The sequence below is a fragment of the Carassius carassius genome, chromosome 9, assembly GCF_963082965.1.
Source record: "Carassius carassius chromosome 9, fCarCar2.1, whole genome shotgun sequence".
Lineage (NCBI taxonomy): Eukaryota > Metazoa > Chordata > Actinopteri > Cypriniformes > Cyprinidae > Carassius > Carassius carassius.
In genome coordinates, this window is record NC_081763.1 from 5,262,771 (window position 1) to 5,281,565 (window position 18,795).

Sequence of the window (18,795 nt, forward strand, 5' to 3'; positions counted from 1 at the left end):
TTTTTCCAGTAGTGTGGCATCTTTTTGTGCTATGCACTTCCTGCGTGACATCTCGTGTCTGTTGGTTTAGCAATAAAATTATATGCGAATGTTAACCTCAGGGTGGCATGGGATAACAGCTCAGAGAATTGTGTCTGTGAGATATAAGCATCAACAAGTGATCTTCAGAAGCTCCAGTTAAGGATATTATTACAAGATATATATATATGTTGATTCATGAGTGAGTTATGTGTTTTCACATCTGTAATCAAAGTAGAAGTGTGTTTCTCTATGGTACAACACATTAATGCTCATATATACCAGCTCCATAAAAACAATTTCAACAAGCTATTAGATCATAGTACAATTTTACTGACCAATTATGATTTATTTTTTCAAATCATAAAAATGTTCCCGGCTGTGAATGCTTATTGGTCAAAACAGCTTTCCATGTCATGTTGTAAGGGACAGGAGGTTGTACAGTATTGTGAATAATGTCACTCCTCTGTAAAACACCCTTGTGTTTTGAGTATTTACAGTATAGCACAGCTGCATATACTGTATTTCTTAACTGGGTATGAATTACGATTTACGAGCATCACATAAGCAACATAGTGCAAAATAATAAAACTTGTTTTCAGATGATATATGAAGTAATTACTGTATTTTTCATAGCCTACTGGCACATGTTTTCTGATTCTAATTTAAGCTTAAAACAAGAATTAAATCAACCAAAACCTATAAACCTGTACCAAAGTCAAGACAAAGTGAACTTGAATACTCACATTCAGCCATTTATAGATTATAGAGTATCAATAATACAAAAAAATAAAAATAACTTCAGGCTGTAGTCTGGACAGCGATGCTGAAGCAATTGAGATGACATTCAGTTCTAACTAATGCCGGCTTCCAGTATGAGGTAAATTAGGGACACTTCCATGCTAGTTTTGACTGGTCACACATCATGGATAGTGTGTTCAAATGCTTTGTATTGATTGTTATTTTAGTTCTTTTCTGAAAGTTGAAATCAAAAGTTTTCAGTCTAATCCAAATCATTTTTTGTCTTTAGTGTAAAAGAGTGTTGGCAATCTGTACAGAATAATCCTTCACTTCAGAGTAAATCTTCCCCTTATGGAAGCTCAAACATTATTAAAAACATATCTGCCTAGTGCCAACAGTCTGTTTCTTCAGTAAAAATTGAATGACACCGTATGTTCTACTCTGTGTCTCCTCATAGCAGCCAAAGTGACCTAAAGTTGGTGGATTGCGGAGGTTGTTTTGTGTGTAAAAGGCACAGTTTACTTAAAAGTGTTCCACACAGAAAGTGAGCTCACAAAACTTCTAGAAATCTCTGCAGATTCCTGTGAAATTCGGAAACCTGTCATTCAAAGTTCTCTTGTGTAAAAACTGCTTAAAAGTAATGTGATATGCTGTTTTCAGCTGGTGTTGTCTGCTGGTTTTAGATCAGTTTTTAGGCTCCGGTAAGCTTCTCAGATTTAAATGCAGCAAAAATGGGCCTCTTCTTAAGATTCAAGATTTTTATTTGTCACATACACAATAACAATAATACACAATAATAGGAAACAGTCTTGAATATTCTCTGAAATGTCCTTCTGCTGGATTACCTGCTCTGACTTTCCTCATCAGAGGTGCTTCGGAGGTGTTTGATGATGGACGTAGCGAGCTGTCTTTTGTCCTGTTCGGTATCTTTGGATTTCACACTGAGCTGTGGACACTAGCCATGGAAAAAATGGCAAGTGTGGAAATGTGGAGCTGTGCTTCCCAGGAATAAAAGGTCATATGCACTGTTGGCTACGTGCACACACACAGGCACCTGCAGCGAAAGCACACACACATTGACTGACCTGTCCTTCAATCCTCGGTTCATCACAGGAGAAAATAGTCTGAAGCAGAAGATGAGCTTTTATTTTCATCCGTGACTGATTCAATCGACTGCTGTAAAGCTGATTATATCACAAATGGCATAAGCAGAGATAAATGAGGATAAACATGAGAGGAACAGACCGCCAAGATTAATGAGTGGTGCAAGCCTCTAATAACCTCAAAGATATGGAGTTCGAAAGTTTACCGTTGCTCCCGCATGATGAACTATCCAATGCCATTTTTAACTTGATTGGCTGGATGCATTAAAAAACAACAACTGGCAATTGCTTTGTTTTGAATGCATTTTAAAGGCTTCTTTTAAAATGATTTAGTAATTTCTTATTTCACTGTCCCTGTGAACTTGAGTTGAGGAGTGAAGTTTTCCATGATGTGTTGACGTATTTCATATTGACCCATAAAGTTGTACATATGGATACTCCTCTCAATCTACTGTACCTCTTATTGCAACACTATTTCTTGGTAATTTGTAACTTTTACATTTTTTCGAATTGATTCTAATTTGATATATTCATATCTCTCATTCATACATTTTTGTATGATCTGCTTACGCCCCAGTAGTCTTACATAGCCAGACCTTCAGACTGATGGCAGTAGGTCTGGGAACCTTGGTCGGTTTGAATGGTCAAGGACCACCCAAGAGGTAAAACAACCAATCCTGTTTCGTTTTGTTGCTGCGTCATGTTTAGGGGTGTGGAAATGTTCCCACAATAACAGACCTATGTGTAAAATGGATTTATTTTAAAGAGTCTATGCCGTGAACTTTAAATATTTCACATACTTTTGAAAATCCACCACACACACGTCTCCTGGAAATGATGTTTAAAATCAACCAATCCAATGACAACTTGGAAACTCTTGAAGTGTTTCCAATTTTGTGTGCAGTATGCATCAAACTGAGACGCCGCAGTGACGGTTATATTTAGTGTTGGGTTAGGGCCGTTACATAGTCAACGCGAGAAACGCTAGCAAGCAACGCGAGCGACGCGCTTCCTTTCATAGTCTAAACAGTGGACGCAAGCGTCACGGGCGATGCGTGTATGCAATACACCGCTCACACAACAGGGGGTAGTAGAGTCGGGTGATATAAGTAGAGTCGGGGTTGCGTGATATTCAGATCACAATGGCAACTGAAGAGGAGTGTATTCTGTTGCTGATTTTACATCGGCGGCAACAAAGGCAACGCAGAGATAGACGGTGGTATGTTCGCCCTTTAAATCAAAAAATAAATCAGGATGGGGAGTTTGTGTCTCTGGTGCTTCCCATGCGAAGCCTGGACGAGGAGAGACATTTCCAGTATTTTAGGATGTCAGCGCCAAAATGATGAATTGCTTTGAATGTAATTGCGATGACCTATCGTATAAATGTGGATGAATACGTATAAGTTCGCATAATTTTTCCTCTTCGCCCGCCATTGTATTCAAACCTTCTTCTTCTGTAAACACAATATACTTGAATTAATGTACAATACTTGCAATGTCGCCCCCACTGACAACGCATAGTATTGCGTGCATCGGCGGGTCGCTTATCAAAAACTAAGACGACACATTTGGCTACGCACAGACGCATAATGGCGGCCGAAGCGTAACGATGCGTAGCCTCGGGGACGCGTAAGCGTACAGATGCGTTGACTGAAACGGCCCTTAGACCTTCATGCCTTTTTTATTTTTTATTTTTATTTTTTTTTTATAATTACATACAAAAATTACCACCTCATAAAATAGTTATCAGGTGAGATCGAGTTGGTCCCTCACATGATATTGCAGCAGTTACATTAGCAAACAAAAATAGTTTAATCCAATCAAATCTTGATAGATGAAATCAAGTCCTATATTTTTCTCAGGAAAGAAAAAATAAAAATAAATAGCCCACACAGCACATAGACTGAAGTAGTTTAAGCCTTTGGTTCTTTTTTTTTTTTTTTTTTTTTTTTTATATATTTTATTTACATTTTCAGATTAAACAGACAAACAAACAAACAGGGCTCAGATACAGCTATTGCCAGTTGTTTACATTCTTAATTAGTACAGCAGTAGGAGGAAAGGTTGTCAATACAGGAACACAGTTAGTTTACTGTATTTTAGCTTTTTCAAAATGAGTTAAGAAAGGGGTCCAAGAACGGACAAATGTGTCCATTTGAGTGGTGCGGAGTTTCTCCATTTGTATTATGGATAGCATGTCAGTGATCCATACCTGAAAGGAAGGAGGAGTGGAAGACTTCCATTTCTTCAATATCAGTCTCTTGGCAACTATCAATCCCAGTTCCAATGGTTGCCGCATTATAGTTGGAATTGTCCTTGTTATTTGTGAGCAGCCAAAAATAGCAAGTCCAGGCTCGGGCTGAAGGGGTCTCTGATATGCTTTGGAGTACCAGTCAAATATTTTAGACCAAAAATTTACCAACGAAGAGCAGGCCCAAAAAGCATGGGACAGTGTACCCTCTGACATATTACATCTGTAACACACTGGGGAGACTGATGGATATATTCTATGTAATCTGACTTTGGAATAATGTAAGCGATGGACAATCTTAAATTGAATTAACTGGTGTCTGCTGTTTATAGAGCAGGAATGAATATTAGACAAACAAGTATTCCACATGGATTCAGATAGTTCCACACCTAACTCTTCTTTCCAAATATCCCTAGTTTTCACAGTGTGCACAGCAATACAGTCATCAAATAGACGTACAATTCTCGAAATAAGACGCTTGGAGAAAGGAGGGCTCTTACAAATATCGCAAATTTCATGCTCCAGCGGTAGATTTTGAAAATCTTCAATTTTTGATTGAGTGTAATGCCTAACCTGCAAATACCGAAACAAATGGGAATTAGAGAGATTATATTTTCCTTTCATTTGGTTGAATGATGCAAATTTACCGTCAATGTACAGATTGTTAACTGAAACCAAGCCCTTCTTTCTCCAGTCATGGTATGATATGTCATGCCAGGGAGGCAGAAAACAATGGTCAAAGCATATAGGTGTTTGTACTGATGTATTTGGTAGTTTTAGAAAGCACCTAACCTGGTTTAAAATTCTTACTGACTGTTTTACCACAAAGCATAAATTCTTATAGGACTCTGCCTTTTCGAACTTGGAAAATAACATAGCTGGCAATGAAGAATTATTCACAGAGTTGGCCTCCATCTTAAGCCACAAAGGGGTTGTAAGCGTCTGATTATCTAGGGATCCCTGCTGCCAGAACACTAATGCCCTAACATTGGCAGCCCAGTAATAGTGTTTGAATACCGGCAAGTCCAACCCTCCCACTAACCTAGACTTCTGCAAGTGTGCCTTCGAAATTCTGGCATTTTTGCCATTCCAAATGTAGGACAAAATAATGGAGTCCAAGTCTTTAAAGAAGGCTGCAGTGAGATAAATGGGGAGATTTTGACATAAGTATAAAAATTTGGGAAGGGAGATCATTTTAATTGAGTTTATGCGTCCAATCATTGATAAGGGAAGAATTTTCCAACATTCAATATTTTGTTTTAATTTTGAAATAAATTCTGCGAAATTTAATTTAAATATTAGTTTTGGATCCTTAGGTATAGTCAAACCAAGGTAGGTGAAATGATCATTAACTATTTTGAGTGGAATACTTTGTAAAAAACCTGGTGAATAAGTATTAGAAAGAGACACAAACTCACTCTTTGACCAGTTAATCGTGTACCCCGATATTCTACCAAAAGACTCTATCAACTCAAGAAGAGGGGGAACTGATTTTTCAGCATTGTATAAATACAATATTATGTCATCAGCATATAAACTGATAAGCGTTTCCACTCCTCCAACCTGAAGCCCCTTCACCTGTGGGTGCTCTCTTATTTTTACCGCAAGCGGCTCCAGTGCAATAGCAAAGAGCGCTGGAGACAATGGACAGCCTTGCTGAACCGAGCGTTGCAAAATAAAAGGGGCTGACCGATCACCATTCGTCAAAACAGAACAGCACGGTTCTACATATATCAGTTTCACCCAGGAGATAAAAGTTTCCCCGAATCCAAACCTGCACAGTGACTCAAACATATAAGGCCACTCGACCTGATCAAAAGCTTTATGTGCATCAAGGGACAAAATAGAAGCTCCTTTAATATCACTAAAATCAGAGTAAATAGTATTGAGTAGCCGCCTGACATTAGAAAAAGAGAGTCTACCGGGAATAAACCCTGTCTGGTCAAGATGGATGATAGAAGCCAAATATTTGTTCAATCTAGTAGCCAGGATTTTAGTTATTACTTTGCGATCAAAATTTTGAAGTGCAATTGGCCTAAAATTTGCAGGGTCAGTATCGTCCCTGCCCTTTTTTAAAATTAAAGAAATGTTTGCTTCATAAAGGGTTTTTGGCAGTTTTCCATTACTTTTAGAATTATGCATCATTCTGAGCATAAGTGGTGCAAGAATATCACAAAATCTCTTATAGAATTCTGCGCAGTAACCATCGGGCCCAGCAGCCTTGCCTGATGGAAATGACTTTATGGCATTGATGACTTCCTGCAGCGTAAAGTCTGAATCAAGACATTTCGTCGCAGCGTCACTCAATTTGGGCAATGATATAGAGTCAAAGAAATCATTCAGATTAGATTGCGAAACATTGTGTTTGGAAGAGTAAAGCTCAGAATAGAATTCCCTGAAACGATGGTTTATGTCAGCAGGATTGGTTAGAAGAATGCCTGTTTTTGACTTAATACCACGAATTGCTCTTGAAGCCTGGGAACCTTTAAGCTGTTGTGATAATAGTTTACCGGGTTTATCCCCAAGCTCAAAGTGTTTCTGCCTTAATTTCAAAAGTAAGTTCTTAACTTGGCCACTCATAATATCATTGTATTCATATTTAAGCTTCAATATCTCTTTGTAGTGCTCCGGTGATATAGAATTTTGGTAAATTCTTTCCAAACTAGGAAGAGTGTTGCTAATTTCAAGCAGTCTCCTCTCTCTCTTCTTTTTAATGGCTGAGGTGTAGGAGATTATATCACCACGCAAAACGACTTTTAATGTTTCCCATAGGGTCAAGTCAGACACTTCACCATTATCATTTAATTCTATAAAGTCATTCAATTTAGAGGTTATATTCTTAACAAAGTTGTCATCGCTTAGAAGGTTTGGGTTGAAACGCCAAGAATAAACCTGTTTTGGGAGGGAAATATTTAATGATATTGCCAAGGGGCTGTGGTCAGAGATCAAAATATTATGATATTTGGAATTGGTGATTTGAGAGATAAGGTTAGAGCTAGTAAAAAAATAATCAATCCTACTGTAGGATTTGTGAACATTTGAGTAGAATGAATACTCTTTGCTTGTAGGATGCTGAATCCTCCAAATATCTACTAGACTCCTAGTTTTCAAAAGATTGTTTAGGAGCTTTACCGATGCAATTTCAGGTGCTGGTCGTGTAGATAATCTATCTAAGAAAGGATCTAGATAGCAATTAAAATCTCCGGCTATTATTATGCTTGAGTCACTGTCGTCTGGAAGCAGATCAAAAACCTTTCTGAAAAAATTGGGCTCGTCCGTGTTCGGACCATATATATTAAGCAGGGTTAATGAGAACGAGTTTATAGTGCCAGAGACCAGTACATATCTACCAAGAGGGTCGTTGTTAACAGAAGTTACCTGAAATGGGATATTTTTTCGAAACAATATTGCCACACCACGGGCATGCGAGGTAAATGGTGATTGATATATCTGAGACACCCAATTACATTTCAACCTATGTTGCATATCTGCTTTGATGTGGGTCTCTTGTAAAAAAATTATATCCGCAGAAAGAGATTTCAGGTGTTTAAAAACTTTCCCCCTTTTGACTGCACTACCAAGCCCTTTTACGTTCCATGAAATCAGTTGTAAATCTCTGCCTCCTACATGCATTTTACCTTGTACTTGAGTCATTTTGATAAAAAACAAAAAAATGCAATTACTGTTGCAATACCGAATACAAGTGAGTAAAACATGTGCATCTGAGCCGAACAAGAACAACAACACAGTACCATAACCACCCCCCCTCCCTTACTTCCGCGTCCCCCGAACTTGACGCGTATCTTCCCCTCTTGGCCAAAACAGGAGCTGCTGGACAAATAGTAGGCCGACCCAAGTAGCGCCCTCCACCACAACGTAAATATAGTTTTGAAAAAATTGAAAGTTAGTACCACATTTGAAAAATAAAGTAAAATACGCCTTCAAAAGAAATTGTCCTGCGCCCTGGTGTATCAATAATTGTCATGGTTCTGGACAGTCACTTATCGACACGTAGTTCGAAAAATGGTCAGCAGTTTGTGGCGCATTTAGCACAGAAGAACGAACACGCTCACCTTAAATAGAAAGTAAAAATGTTCATCACGTTCTCTAACCATCTGCCGAAGCACTACGTTCCTTCAATGAACGAGCCGCTTCAGCTGCCGCTGGATCATTGAAAACCTCGGGAATATTCTCCTCCTCATCCCAGTACACATGAAGCCTGGCCGGGTAGCGCAGGTGATGTTTAACTCCTCCGTCTCTCAGAGCTTTCATCACATCTCGGAAGGCACGGCGCTGGCTCATCACTTCGTTGGTATAATCAGGGAAAATTAAAACTTTGTTCCCCTTGTACTCCATTGATTGCGTCCTGCTGAGGCGTAGAATCTGTTCCTTCACCTGAAAATGATGCATGCGAGCCATGATGGTGCGTGGTTTGCCACCCGCCGCTGATTTGGGTTGCAGAGAACGATGCGCACGATCAACTTTCACTGGATGTGGAAAGTGCTGTTTACCCAGCAGTTCAGGAATAAGTTTGGAAACAAAATCAGTTGGTTTTCCTTCTTCTGAATCCTCTTTTATACCAACAATCTTGATGTTGTGTCTGCGGGACCGTGCTTCTAAATCCAGTAGTTTGGTTTGAAACTGGCTGGCGTACTTTGTTAAATCTTCACACTTGGCTTCAAGCACTTCCACGCGTTCTTCAAGTGCACCGGTCGTTTGCTCTTGACTGACCATGCGGTTTTGCAGGTCAGTTTGCACGGAGAGTACAGACTGAAACTTAGTGTCAAAGGCATCAAAGCGTTCATCGAGTCTCCCCAGAATCGTCTCTGACATTTCCTTACACATTTCTTTGCATATCTCGTACATGTGAGTTTTGTCTATGGACGTGATATCTGAAGTGGTAGCCGGAGGTTTAGCAGAGGGCTCGCTGGAACGGCTATCGCTGGCACTGACGTTAGCCCCGCTAGCATTAGCACTGCTGATGTATCCATCGATGGTCTTGGACTTCCCAGGAGGGTTTCTTTGTCGCGACATTTTCAAATTAGCGAGGTTCAACGGATGGGATAGGCAAGCGAGCAAAAAATATCAACTTTTAGACAGTTTTATCGTGGTGTTCGGTAATTTTGCATAAGTTGCGGTGGAGAGCACAAGCTATGCACGTCTACATCCTACGCGTGCGCACTAGCACCCCCCAGCCTTTGGTTCTTTTAATTGTGATGATGTTGGCTCACATTTAACAAAAACCCACCAATTCATCATCTCAACAAATTAGAATATGGTGACATGCCAATCAGCTAATCAACTCAAAACACCTGCAAAGGTTTCATGAGCCTTCAAAATGGTCTCTTAGTTTGGTTCACACGATCATGGGGAAGACTGCTTGTCAATTGTAAGCCTGTGACTTTGCATGGACTGAGCACACACACACGCACATTTCACACATGCACCGGCGTCATATTAACACGGTCTGTTTGCCGGCACTGACAATCATGTATACACGGACTTGTGTAGAATTAGATGCTATTGTATATTTAAATGTGTGTTGTGGTGTATTAAGTCCTGTATGTTGGTATTACCTGGTTTACATGAGTTACAATGCTGATTTCATTTTCCAGCAGGATTTGGCACCTGCCCACACTGCCAAAAGCACTGAAAGTTGGTTAAATGGCCATGGTGTTGGTGTGCTTGACTGGCCAGCAAACTCACCAGACCTGAACCCCAGAGAGAATATATGGGCTATTGTCAAGAGGAAAATGAGAAACAAGAGACCAAACAATGCAGATGAGCTGAAGGCCACTGTCAAAGAAATCTGGGCTTCCATACCACCTCAGTGCCACAAACTGATCACCTCCATGCCACGCCGAATTGAGCCAGTAATTAAAGCAAAAGGAGCCCCTACCAAGTATTGAATACATGTACAGTAAATTAAAACACTTTCCAGAAGGGCAACAATTCACAAAAAAAAAAAAAAAAAAATATTGGTCTTATAAAGTATTCAAATTTGTTGAGATAGTGAATTGATGGGTTTTTGTTAAATGTGAGCCAAAATCATCACAATTGAAAGAACCATAGAAATTGGTTGGAAAACTGTCTTTATGTGACATCATGATTTTCTTGTGTCTAATATACTGTAGATTTAAAATTATTTGAAATGTAATTTCAATGCTTAGAAATTGTTAGGGACCAATCAAGCTCGGTCCCATCCACCAGTCAGCGTTCACACTCACCTGAGTATTGATCAACACCTGTTCCCAATCAGCACCATCACTTTCCAGCACGTAAAATCCATCTCACAACAGCACTCCAACGTCAAGCCTCGAATAGGACAGACCACTTACCTGCTTATCGTCATACCCCATTCCAAGTTTGCGGAAGAGAAGTATACTTATCTGAAAATTGTACAATTCTGTGTCTCTGTTGATCTTCTTCCAGATCCGCTAGATGATTCCGGATCTGATCTCCTAGCTCCTGTGTATCCTCAGACTCGGTTTCCATCCAAGCTGTCTATTCCTGTGAGGGAAAAGGACCAAGTTATAATTACCTTTATCCACTAAGAATCAACGTATTGCACCGCGGCTACTCACCTGCTTACCTCCGATGCCTCGGGTGAACGCTACCAACTTCGCCACAGATTCTCCTCATCACTCATCTCGCACTTTACTCTTGTAAATTAACACTTTGTTTGGATTCACTTCCTTTGTCTCCGAGTGTGTATCCTGACAGAAGGCTTGACCTAAATACCGTCATGGATCCAACACAACCAGATATCACTCCACCGCAGAGCACAGCTGGCCATTCCAACGCTTCCGCATCATCCGCTCCTTTGCTGATGTACATTACTAGCCCGACATCTAGACCAGCGCCCTTCTCTGGCAGAGCGGAGGATTGCAATGGTTTTCTGCTTCAGTGTTCACTGGCCCTGGAGCAGCAACCACATCAATATTCCACAGAGAGATCCAAGATATATTTTATTGTGCAACAATTATCCGGGCCAGCTCTTAGATGGGCAGAAACCCTCTGGTTCCAGGAAACTCCAGTTACAGCAACCTTACACAGTTTTATAACACATTTTAAAGAGGTGTTCGGCCGGCCAGTGGGAGATTCCTCCGTCAGCGATCAGCTTCTGCAACTCCGACAGGGTAAAGATTCAGTATCTGAGTATTCGTTGAAATTCAGAACTCTGGCCTCAGCTAGTGGGTGGAACGAAAAGGCACTCATCACAGTGTTTCGAAGGAGGCTTAATCCCACACTCCGTTTACAACTAGCCATTTATGATGACAACATGGGATTAGAAAAATTTATGCAGCAAGCCCTACGAGTGGATTAGCGATCCCAAGTTTGTTACCGTGAAATTCCGAACCAGGTTTTCACTCCTCATATGAATCTCACTGAACAAGGGGAAACACAAGGGGTGGAGCGATGCAAGTTGAAACCAGCAGATTATCCCAAGCAGAGAGGAAACGTCGCTATGAACTCAAGCTCTGTTTATATTGTGGAAATCCAGGCCATTTTCTACGATTTTGTCCATCTCGTCCTCCTCGCTTGATGGTGAGTTCGATTTTCAAAACCCCCTCCGTATCCTCTCCACTCACGATCTCAGTGACATTAATGTCTCCTAGTTTCAACGTTTCAGTCTCTGCCATTATTGATTCCGGGTCTGCAGGGGATTTCATCTCTGGAGAATTATTGTCCAGACTCAACCTCAAGAGAATCACCACTCCGAAGCCATACTCCATCCACGCCGTAACTGGAGAGATCATCAATAAGGGGTATGTCAACTACCAGATCAACCCAGTTATATTGTTTGTAGAGAGAGAACACCAGGAATATTTTCATCCTTTTATTCTTGAAAATTGTCAAACCGACATTATCCTAGGTCGTCCGTGGCTGATTCGCCATCAACCTGAGATCGACTGGAGAACGGGTAAAATCATTCGCTGGGGTTGCAAGTGCTGCTTAACATGCTTAAATGATCATCCTCAAATCACAAATGAATTATCTAACTCAGTCCACGTGAATTCGACTTCAATTGAAAGTCCCAACGAGAAACTTTCAGTGATCATACCCCCATGCTATTCTTCCTTTGCCGATGTATTAAGCCCTGTGGAGGCCTCCAAACTACCTCCACATAGACCTTGGGACTGCGCTATTGAGTTAATGCCAGGTGAACCTGTTCCCAGAGGTCGAATATACTCCTTATCCATTCCAGAACAAGAAGCCATGCAGAAATATGTCCAAGAGGCCCTACAGCAGGGGTACATTCGACCTTCTACTTCTCCTGCAGCTGCCAGTTTCTTTTTTGTTCCTAAGAAGGATGGATGATTAAGGCCTTGTATAGATTACCGAGCCCTAAATAAGATTAGGATTAAATTCGGCTATCCCCTCCCGCTTGTGCCTTCCGCTCTGGAACAGCTCAGAGAGGCTACCATGTTCACCAAACTGGATTTGAGGAGCGCCTATAACCTGATCAGAATTCGGGAAGGTGATGAGTGGAAAACCGCGTTCATAACACCAGCAGGACACTACGAGTATCTGGTCATGCCTTATGGGTTGGTAAATGCTCCCTCAGTCTTCCAGAGTTTTATGGATGAGGTGCTTCGAGACTTCTTGAATCGTTTTGTGTTAGCATATATTGATGACATCCTCATTTTCTCTAAAAATCCCTCCGACCATCAACACCACGTCTCTCAGGTGCTCCAACGACTTCGGGAATTCTCACTGTTCCTCAAAGCGGAGAAGTGCACATTTCATCAGGAATCTGTTGACTTCCTGGGATATCGTCTGAGCAGGAGAGGGGTGGAAATGGATGATGGTAAAATCAGTGCAATCACCACCTGGCCTGTTCCCAATTCTGTGAAAGAGTTACAACGATTTCTTGGCTTTGCGAACTTCTATCGTCGATTCATTGATAAGTATAGTATGATAACAGCCCCATTGACCTCCCTTCTGAAAGGAAAACCCAAAGTCCTCAATTGGAATCCAGAGGCCCAAAGAACATTCACCGCCTTGAAGACAGCTTTTACCACGGCCCATTGCTCTGTCATCCAAACCCCGATAAAGTATTCATCCTGGAAGTCGATGCATCGACTACAGGAGTTGGAGCCATACTCTCACAACATCAAGAAAATTCAACCAAACCCATGCCTTGTGCTTTCTTCTCGAAGAAGTTGTCCTCAGCAGAGAGCAATTATGACATTGGGAATCGAGAACTTTTAGCAGTCAAACTTGCACTTGAGGAGTGGAGACATTGGTTAGAGGGAGCCAGACACCCATTCATAGTGTTAACAGACCATAAGAACTTACAGTATCTGAAGGAAGCAAGGAGACTAAACCCCCGTCAGGCTAGATGGGCTTTGTTTTTTACCCGCTTCCATTTCACAATCTCTTATCGTCCCGGGTCAAGAAACACTAGAGCGAAATGTCACAAGGGTCAGTATATGACGCCTTGGGATGAGAATGCGTTAGACCTGCGCAGCGATCAAACAGAAGTATTGGTGGCCAGGTATGCACCAAGAGGTTAAGGAATTCATCCAAGGTTGCCAACTCTGCGCTATGACCAAGGTTCCTCGACACTTACCCTCAGGGAAGCTGTTACCACTACCCATTCCACAACGTCCATGGTCCCACTTCGGAGTAGATTTCGTCACTGATCTACCACCCTCTGAAGGGAATACATGTATTCTTGTTGCCATCAACAGGTTCTCTAAAGCCTGTAAACTAATTCCCCTCAAGGGTCTCCCTACAGCCTTTAAAACTGCAGAATTACTCTTCGAGCACGTATTCCGAAACTTTGGAATCCCGGAGGACATTGTGTCTGTTAGAGGACCGCAGTTCATCTCTAGGGTTTGGTAAGCTTTATTCTCACTCCTGAATGTAACAGTGAGTCTGACATCCGGGTACCATCCACAAACGAATGGGCAGACGGAGCGCAAAATCCAAGACGTCAGTCGTTTCTTACGTACATTCTGCCATAACAACCAAAGCATATGGAGCAGATATCTGATCTGGGCAGAATATGCCCAAAATTCCCTCCGTCAAGTATCCACTAACCTCACGCCATTCCAATGTATTCTGGGTTTCCAACCCCCGTTATTTCCATGGTCAGGAGAGCCTTCAGAAGTACCTGCAGTAAAACAATGGTTTCAGCAAAGTGTAGAGGTTTGGAACCAAGCCCACCAACACCTTCAACAAGCCAGGAATCGGCAAAAACGGTTTGTAGATGTCCACAGACAACAGAATCCAAACTACCAGCCTGGTCAACTGGTATGGCTTTCCACAAGAGACATTCGCCTATGTCAACCCTGTAAAAAACTGAGCCAAAGATATATCGGGCCATTTCCTATACTAGAACAAATCAACCCAGTCACTTACAAACTCCAACTCCCTGCCCAGTATCGGATACACCCCACATTCCATGTCTCTCTCTTGAAACCACACTACTCACCTGTGCCTGTTCCCTCCACAGATCCGGTCTCTGACGACAGCCCCCAATTACCGCCCATTGAAACCCGATCCCATCTATACAATTAAGGAAATATTGGACTCCCGACGTCGGGGTGGTCGCTTCGAATACCTAGTGGATTGGGAGGATTACGGACCAGAAGAGAGGTGTTGGGTACTTCGAAATGATATCCTTGATCCAAATCTACTGAATGAGTTTCACAAACAAAACCCTCAAAGACCGGCTCCACGACCCCGAGGCAGACCCCCACGACGTCGGGGTCCTTGGTCCATTGGCATGGACCCTGGAGGGGGGGGTAATGTTAGGGACCAATCAAGCTCGGTCCCATCCACCAGTCAGCGTTCACACTCACCTGAGTATTGATCAACACCTGTTCCCAATCAGCACCGTCACTTTCCAGCACATAAAATCCATCTCACAACAGCACTACAACGTCAAGCCTCGAATAGGACAGACCACTTACCTGCTTATCGTCATACCCCATTCCAAGTTCGCGGAAGAGAAGTATACTTATCTGAAGATTGTAAAATTCTGTGTCTCTGTTGATCTTCTTCCAGATCCGCTAGATGATTCCGGATCTGATCTCCTAGCTCCTGTGTATCCTCAGACTCGGTTTCCATCCAAGCTGTCTATTCCTGTGAGGGAAAAGGACCAAGTATTAATTACCTTTATCCACTAAGAATCAACGTATTGCACCGCGGCTACTCACCTGCTTACCTCCGATGCCTCGGGTGAACGCTACCAACTTCGCCACAGATTCTCCTCATCACTCATCTCGCACTTTACTCTTGTAAATTAACACTTTGTTTGGATTCACTTCCCTTGTCTCCGAGTGTGTATCCTGACAGAAGTACACTAGTATATAAATAATCTAAAAGTTAGTATTTATAACTAACAAAATTGAGGGACAAAGCTACATCTTGGCACTATTTCTACTTTTTTTAATTGCATAAAGATGTAAAGAATGTGAGGCCAAAGCAGATTCATGCACTTTATTCTAAAAGGAAAAAAATGTTTGTCTTTTTTTAAATGGTAGTCACCACAACTTTTCAGCTGACATTCCAAATGCTGTTACGTTGACTCATTGAAATGTATGAACTTAAAAATAACATTTTAAAGTAATAGGTAGCAGTACATAACAATGTGGTGGCATCATAGTAGTGTGTCCCAGTACTGGTTCACTATCTCACCATCTGCTCAAGACTATGTCCTCTCCCATCACCAGCAAAATAAATATGTTTAGTGCATAGTAGATTTATGGAAACTGGGATGCAGCTATCGGTAGTTAATTCTGTGCCAAAATTCTGTCCCAGCAGCTTGAGACCAGCCAGCAAAAGGAAAAAAAAGCTGAAATGCTATTTAATATGCCAAGGTACTAATTAGAGTGCTTCAGTGACTCATTCTGTGCCAATCACTGGGTTCTTGGGGTCTGTCCTCTGTTTGTTTTCATCACACACTCCTCCATTTGCCAGGAGGCCGGCACACAGACTGCATCTGTTTTGCTTTGCTTGCACTCTGGCCTTTTCAATTAGTACTTAGACAGGGTGACAAAAGCTGTCTGGAGGAAATAGCACACTACACGAGGTGAATCTGAACACAGCTACTCATTTTCTGCTCTTCAGAAACCGCAATGCTTGAGCTGAGAATTATTGCACTGCATTTCTGCTTTAGTTCTAGTTATGCATATTTACTAAAGTGCCTAGTACTATAGTGCATGTAATGCCTGGTTGTTGCATAGCTAGGATTTTGACTGTTGACTTGAATTATTTTGCACTTTGCAGGACATCCTGGCCAGGATTTAGACAGGAATAAGTTAGCTGTGTCTAAAATCATATATTGTGGGAAGGCTAGTACATTTGGTTTGAGTTGGATGTTCTGTATAGTATAAATATATGTAGTATTCAAAGTGGGCAGATTTTGACATAGCAACTGCATGCATGTAAAATGACCACATAGTAAATAATATAGCCAACAAACTTTCTGACACAAACCAAATAAGCAAGGATCAGTCTAATCTTACATTAAGTGATCATCTTTTATTTTTATTTGATGTTGAGGGACAGATAGTTCTTATATAAAGTCAGAAATACCAGAAATAATAGATGTGCAGCAAAGTTCATGGCAGCTATTTGAATAATACTGTAGCATTCTGTATAATAATGGGTAATAATTCTCCGTCACAGACTCTGAAAACAAAGCCGAAAACTGTTGGACTCAGGGATATCCAGTTTATCCCAAGGCTAATTAATACCTCAAAGAAAACTGTGAAATATATTTCAAATATTCAATGCCATAAACGTTGTGAACTTTGTAGTCCTTTGTCAGAAAATCTTATTAGCAGCATGGGAACTTGTAAACATGGCTTTGTTTCCCAGTGGACTGATAAACCCATAAAGCCTGACTCCAAGCCAGCTAATCAGAATAGAGCTCATCAGTCTCTCCTTTTTCAGTTTTTTTGTGCACAAGCAACCCTGATTCTGTTTGTGATTGGTCCCTGAAGTGTACCTACCATGGCTGATTTGTGAAGCTTAAGGTTTCAAGGGTCAACCCTTAACTCTTTCCCTACCTTTCTATGTTTACACTGTTATATGGTAGGTGATGCTATTATACATCTTGTATAAGAGTACAGAATCTCCAGATTAAAACACAGGTGAAGAAGAAGCAGAGAGTGACCAAGTGAAAGGGCAATTAAAAAAAAACATTCACGGAGGGGAAACCGTTAGCCATAGCATTTTATGTTGTGTTGTCCAACTACAGCAAATGTTTATGTGGAAGATTCCACTGCTGTGGAAGGATGTAATTTCTGGTATGGAAATAAAAACTCTTCCTAACAGTCAGACTTCACTCAGCATCCCCTTGCAGTTCTGACGTGCAGTTAAACCAGAGTCTGACAGCTCTTTTTTAATGTCAGATTAATGGTTCAGTTATGGGAAAGCTTGAGACATTTGACATGTTGTCGCGGTCAGCCTCTGTTAAATAACTGCTTTTGGTTCACAGTTGACGGTCACCTTGGAATTCTCCTCCTGATTTCAATGAGGCATATTAAATATTTCGATTATCAGTGCTATTTGCTAAATCAAGCACCATTAGTACTTGTCACGCTGCTGCTAGGAAGATGATGAAGACGATAATGAAGATCATATGAACATATCCTTTTAATGGTAATCCACAAGATGAAGAGCTTCTAACACACAGGCCACTATCAGACCACTGAATTTGATACATTTACATTTTACAATTAAATAATTTGAGAAAATGTTTCATTTTTGTCTGTAAAATGTATAATTACATTTTATGTACACATTTTTGCACTTTATTTCAATTATGATGTTTTACTATAATTTTACCGGTTTTGTTTGCCATTCATTTGACCATTTTATTTTACAGTGAAGGTGTGTGATCGTAATAATTCAGGAAACACCTGTAAAAAATTTTGTTTTTCTGTAAAATCTTTAATTACAATTTCCCTAAAGGTAGTTTGCACTTTATTAAAATTATGCCAGTCATTTTTTTTTTTTTTTTTTTAGTTTATGGTTTGTAAGAGTGAAAAAGTCCCTTTTCAAGAGCTTTTCAAGCTTTTAAAAAATCAAGAGTGGGGTATTACTGATACTTTGTCATAGAACAAAATGTTTGCGTTCACCACAGACCTTATTTCAGGCATTTAACCAAAAACCAAAATAAACTATTGACTTCAGTGCAATAGAACTGGAAGCGCTAACATGCTGTCTCGTTTCTGGGATTCCGTGAACTGTTTCATTAGTCTTAACTGCAAATAATTCCTCTCTTTTACACTTTTTTGCAGGATCCCAGAAGCAAGCACAAGTTCAAGATCCACAGCTACGGCAGTCCCACTTTCTGTGACCACTGCGGATCACTGCTGTACGGCCTCATCCACCAGGGGATGAAATGCGACAGTGAGTGAGAACCTCTCATCATGCCCTTTTGCACTCATGCACGACCATCTTCTCTTAACTAAATCTTGATGAAACCTGAAACATAATAAAAAAGAACTGGCCTCAGGTCAGTGTGAAAGTGCAGCCCCTGCCACCAGCTCTACAAAATTCATCTGTTTCTTCTTTTCTCATCCATAATGAGGTCAAATGTGCTTAGAGTTGTATTTTGCATAGATGCCTCCTTCATTTGAACCAGAGCATTCCTGTTTCTCTTGAGCGCTCTGGCTCTAATGGGAATGTTATCACAGATATTAACGAGAACAGATT

The 18,795-nt window shown here is 40.9% G+C and overlaps 1 protein-coding gene across 2 annotated transcripts in view; it reads left to right on the forward strand.

Moving 5' to 3' along the window:
- Positions 1–18,795, forward strand: part of LOC132148775 (protein kinase C alpha type-like) — a 169,096-nt gene that overhangs the window by 94,260 nt on the left and 56,041 nt on the right. For both annotated transcript variants that reach the window (XM_059557477.1, XM_059557478.1), the window contains exon 4: positions 18,378–18,489. In XM_059557477.1, coding sequence (XP_059413460.1) covers positions 18,378–18,489 — 112 coding nt within the window. The remainder of the gene's footprint in view (positions 1–18,377; positions 18,490–18,795) is intronic.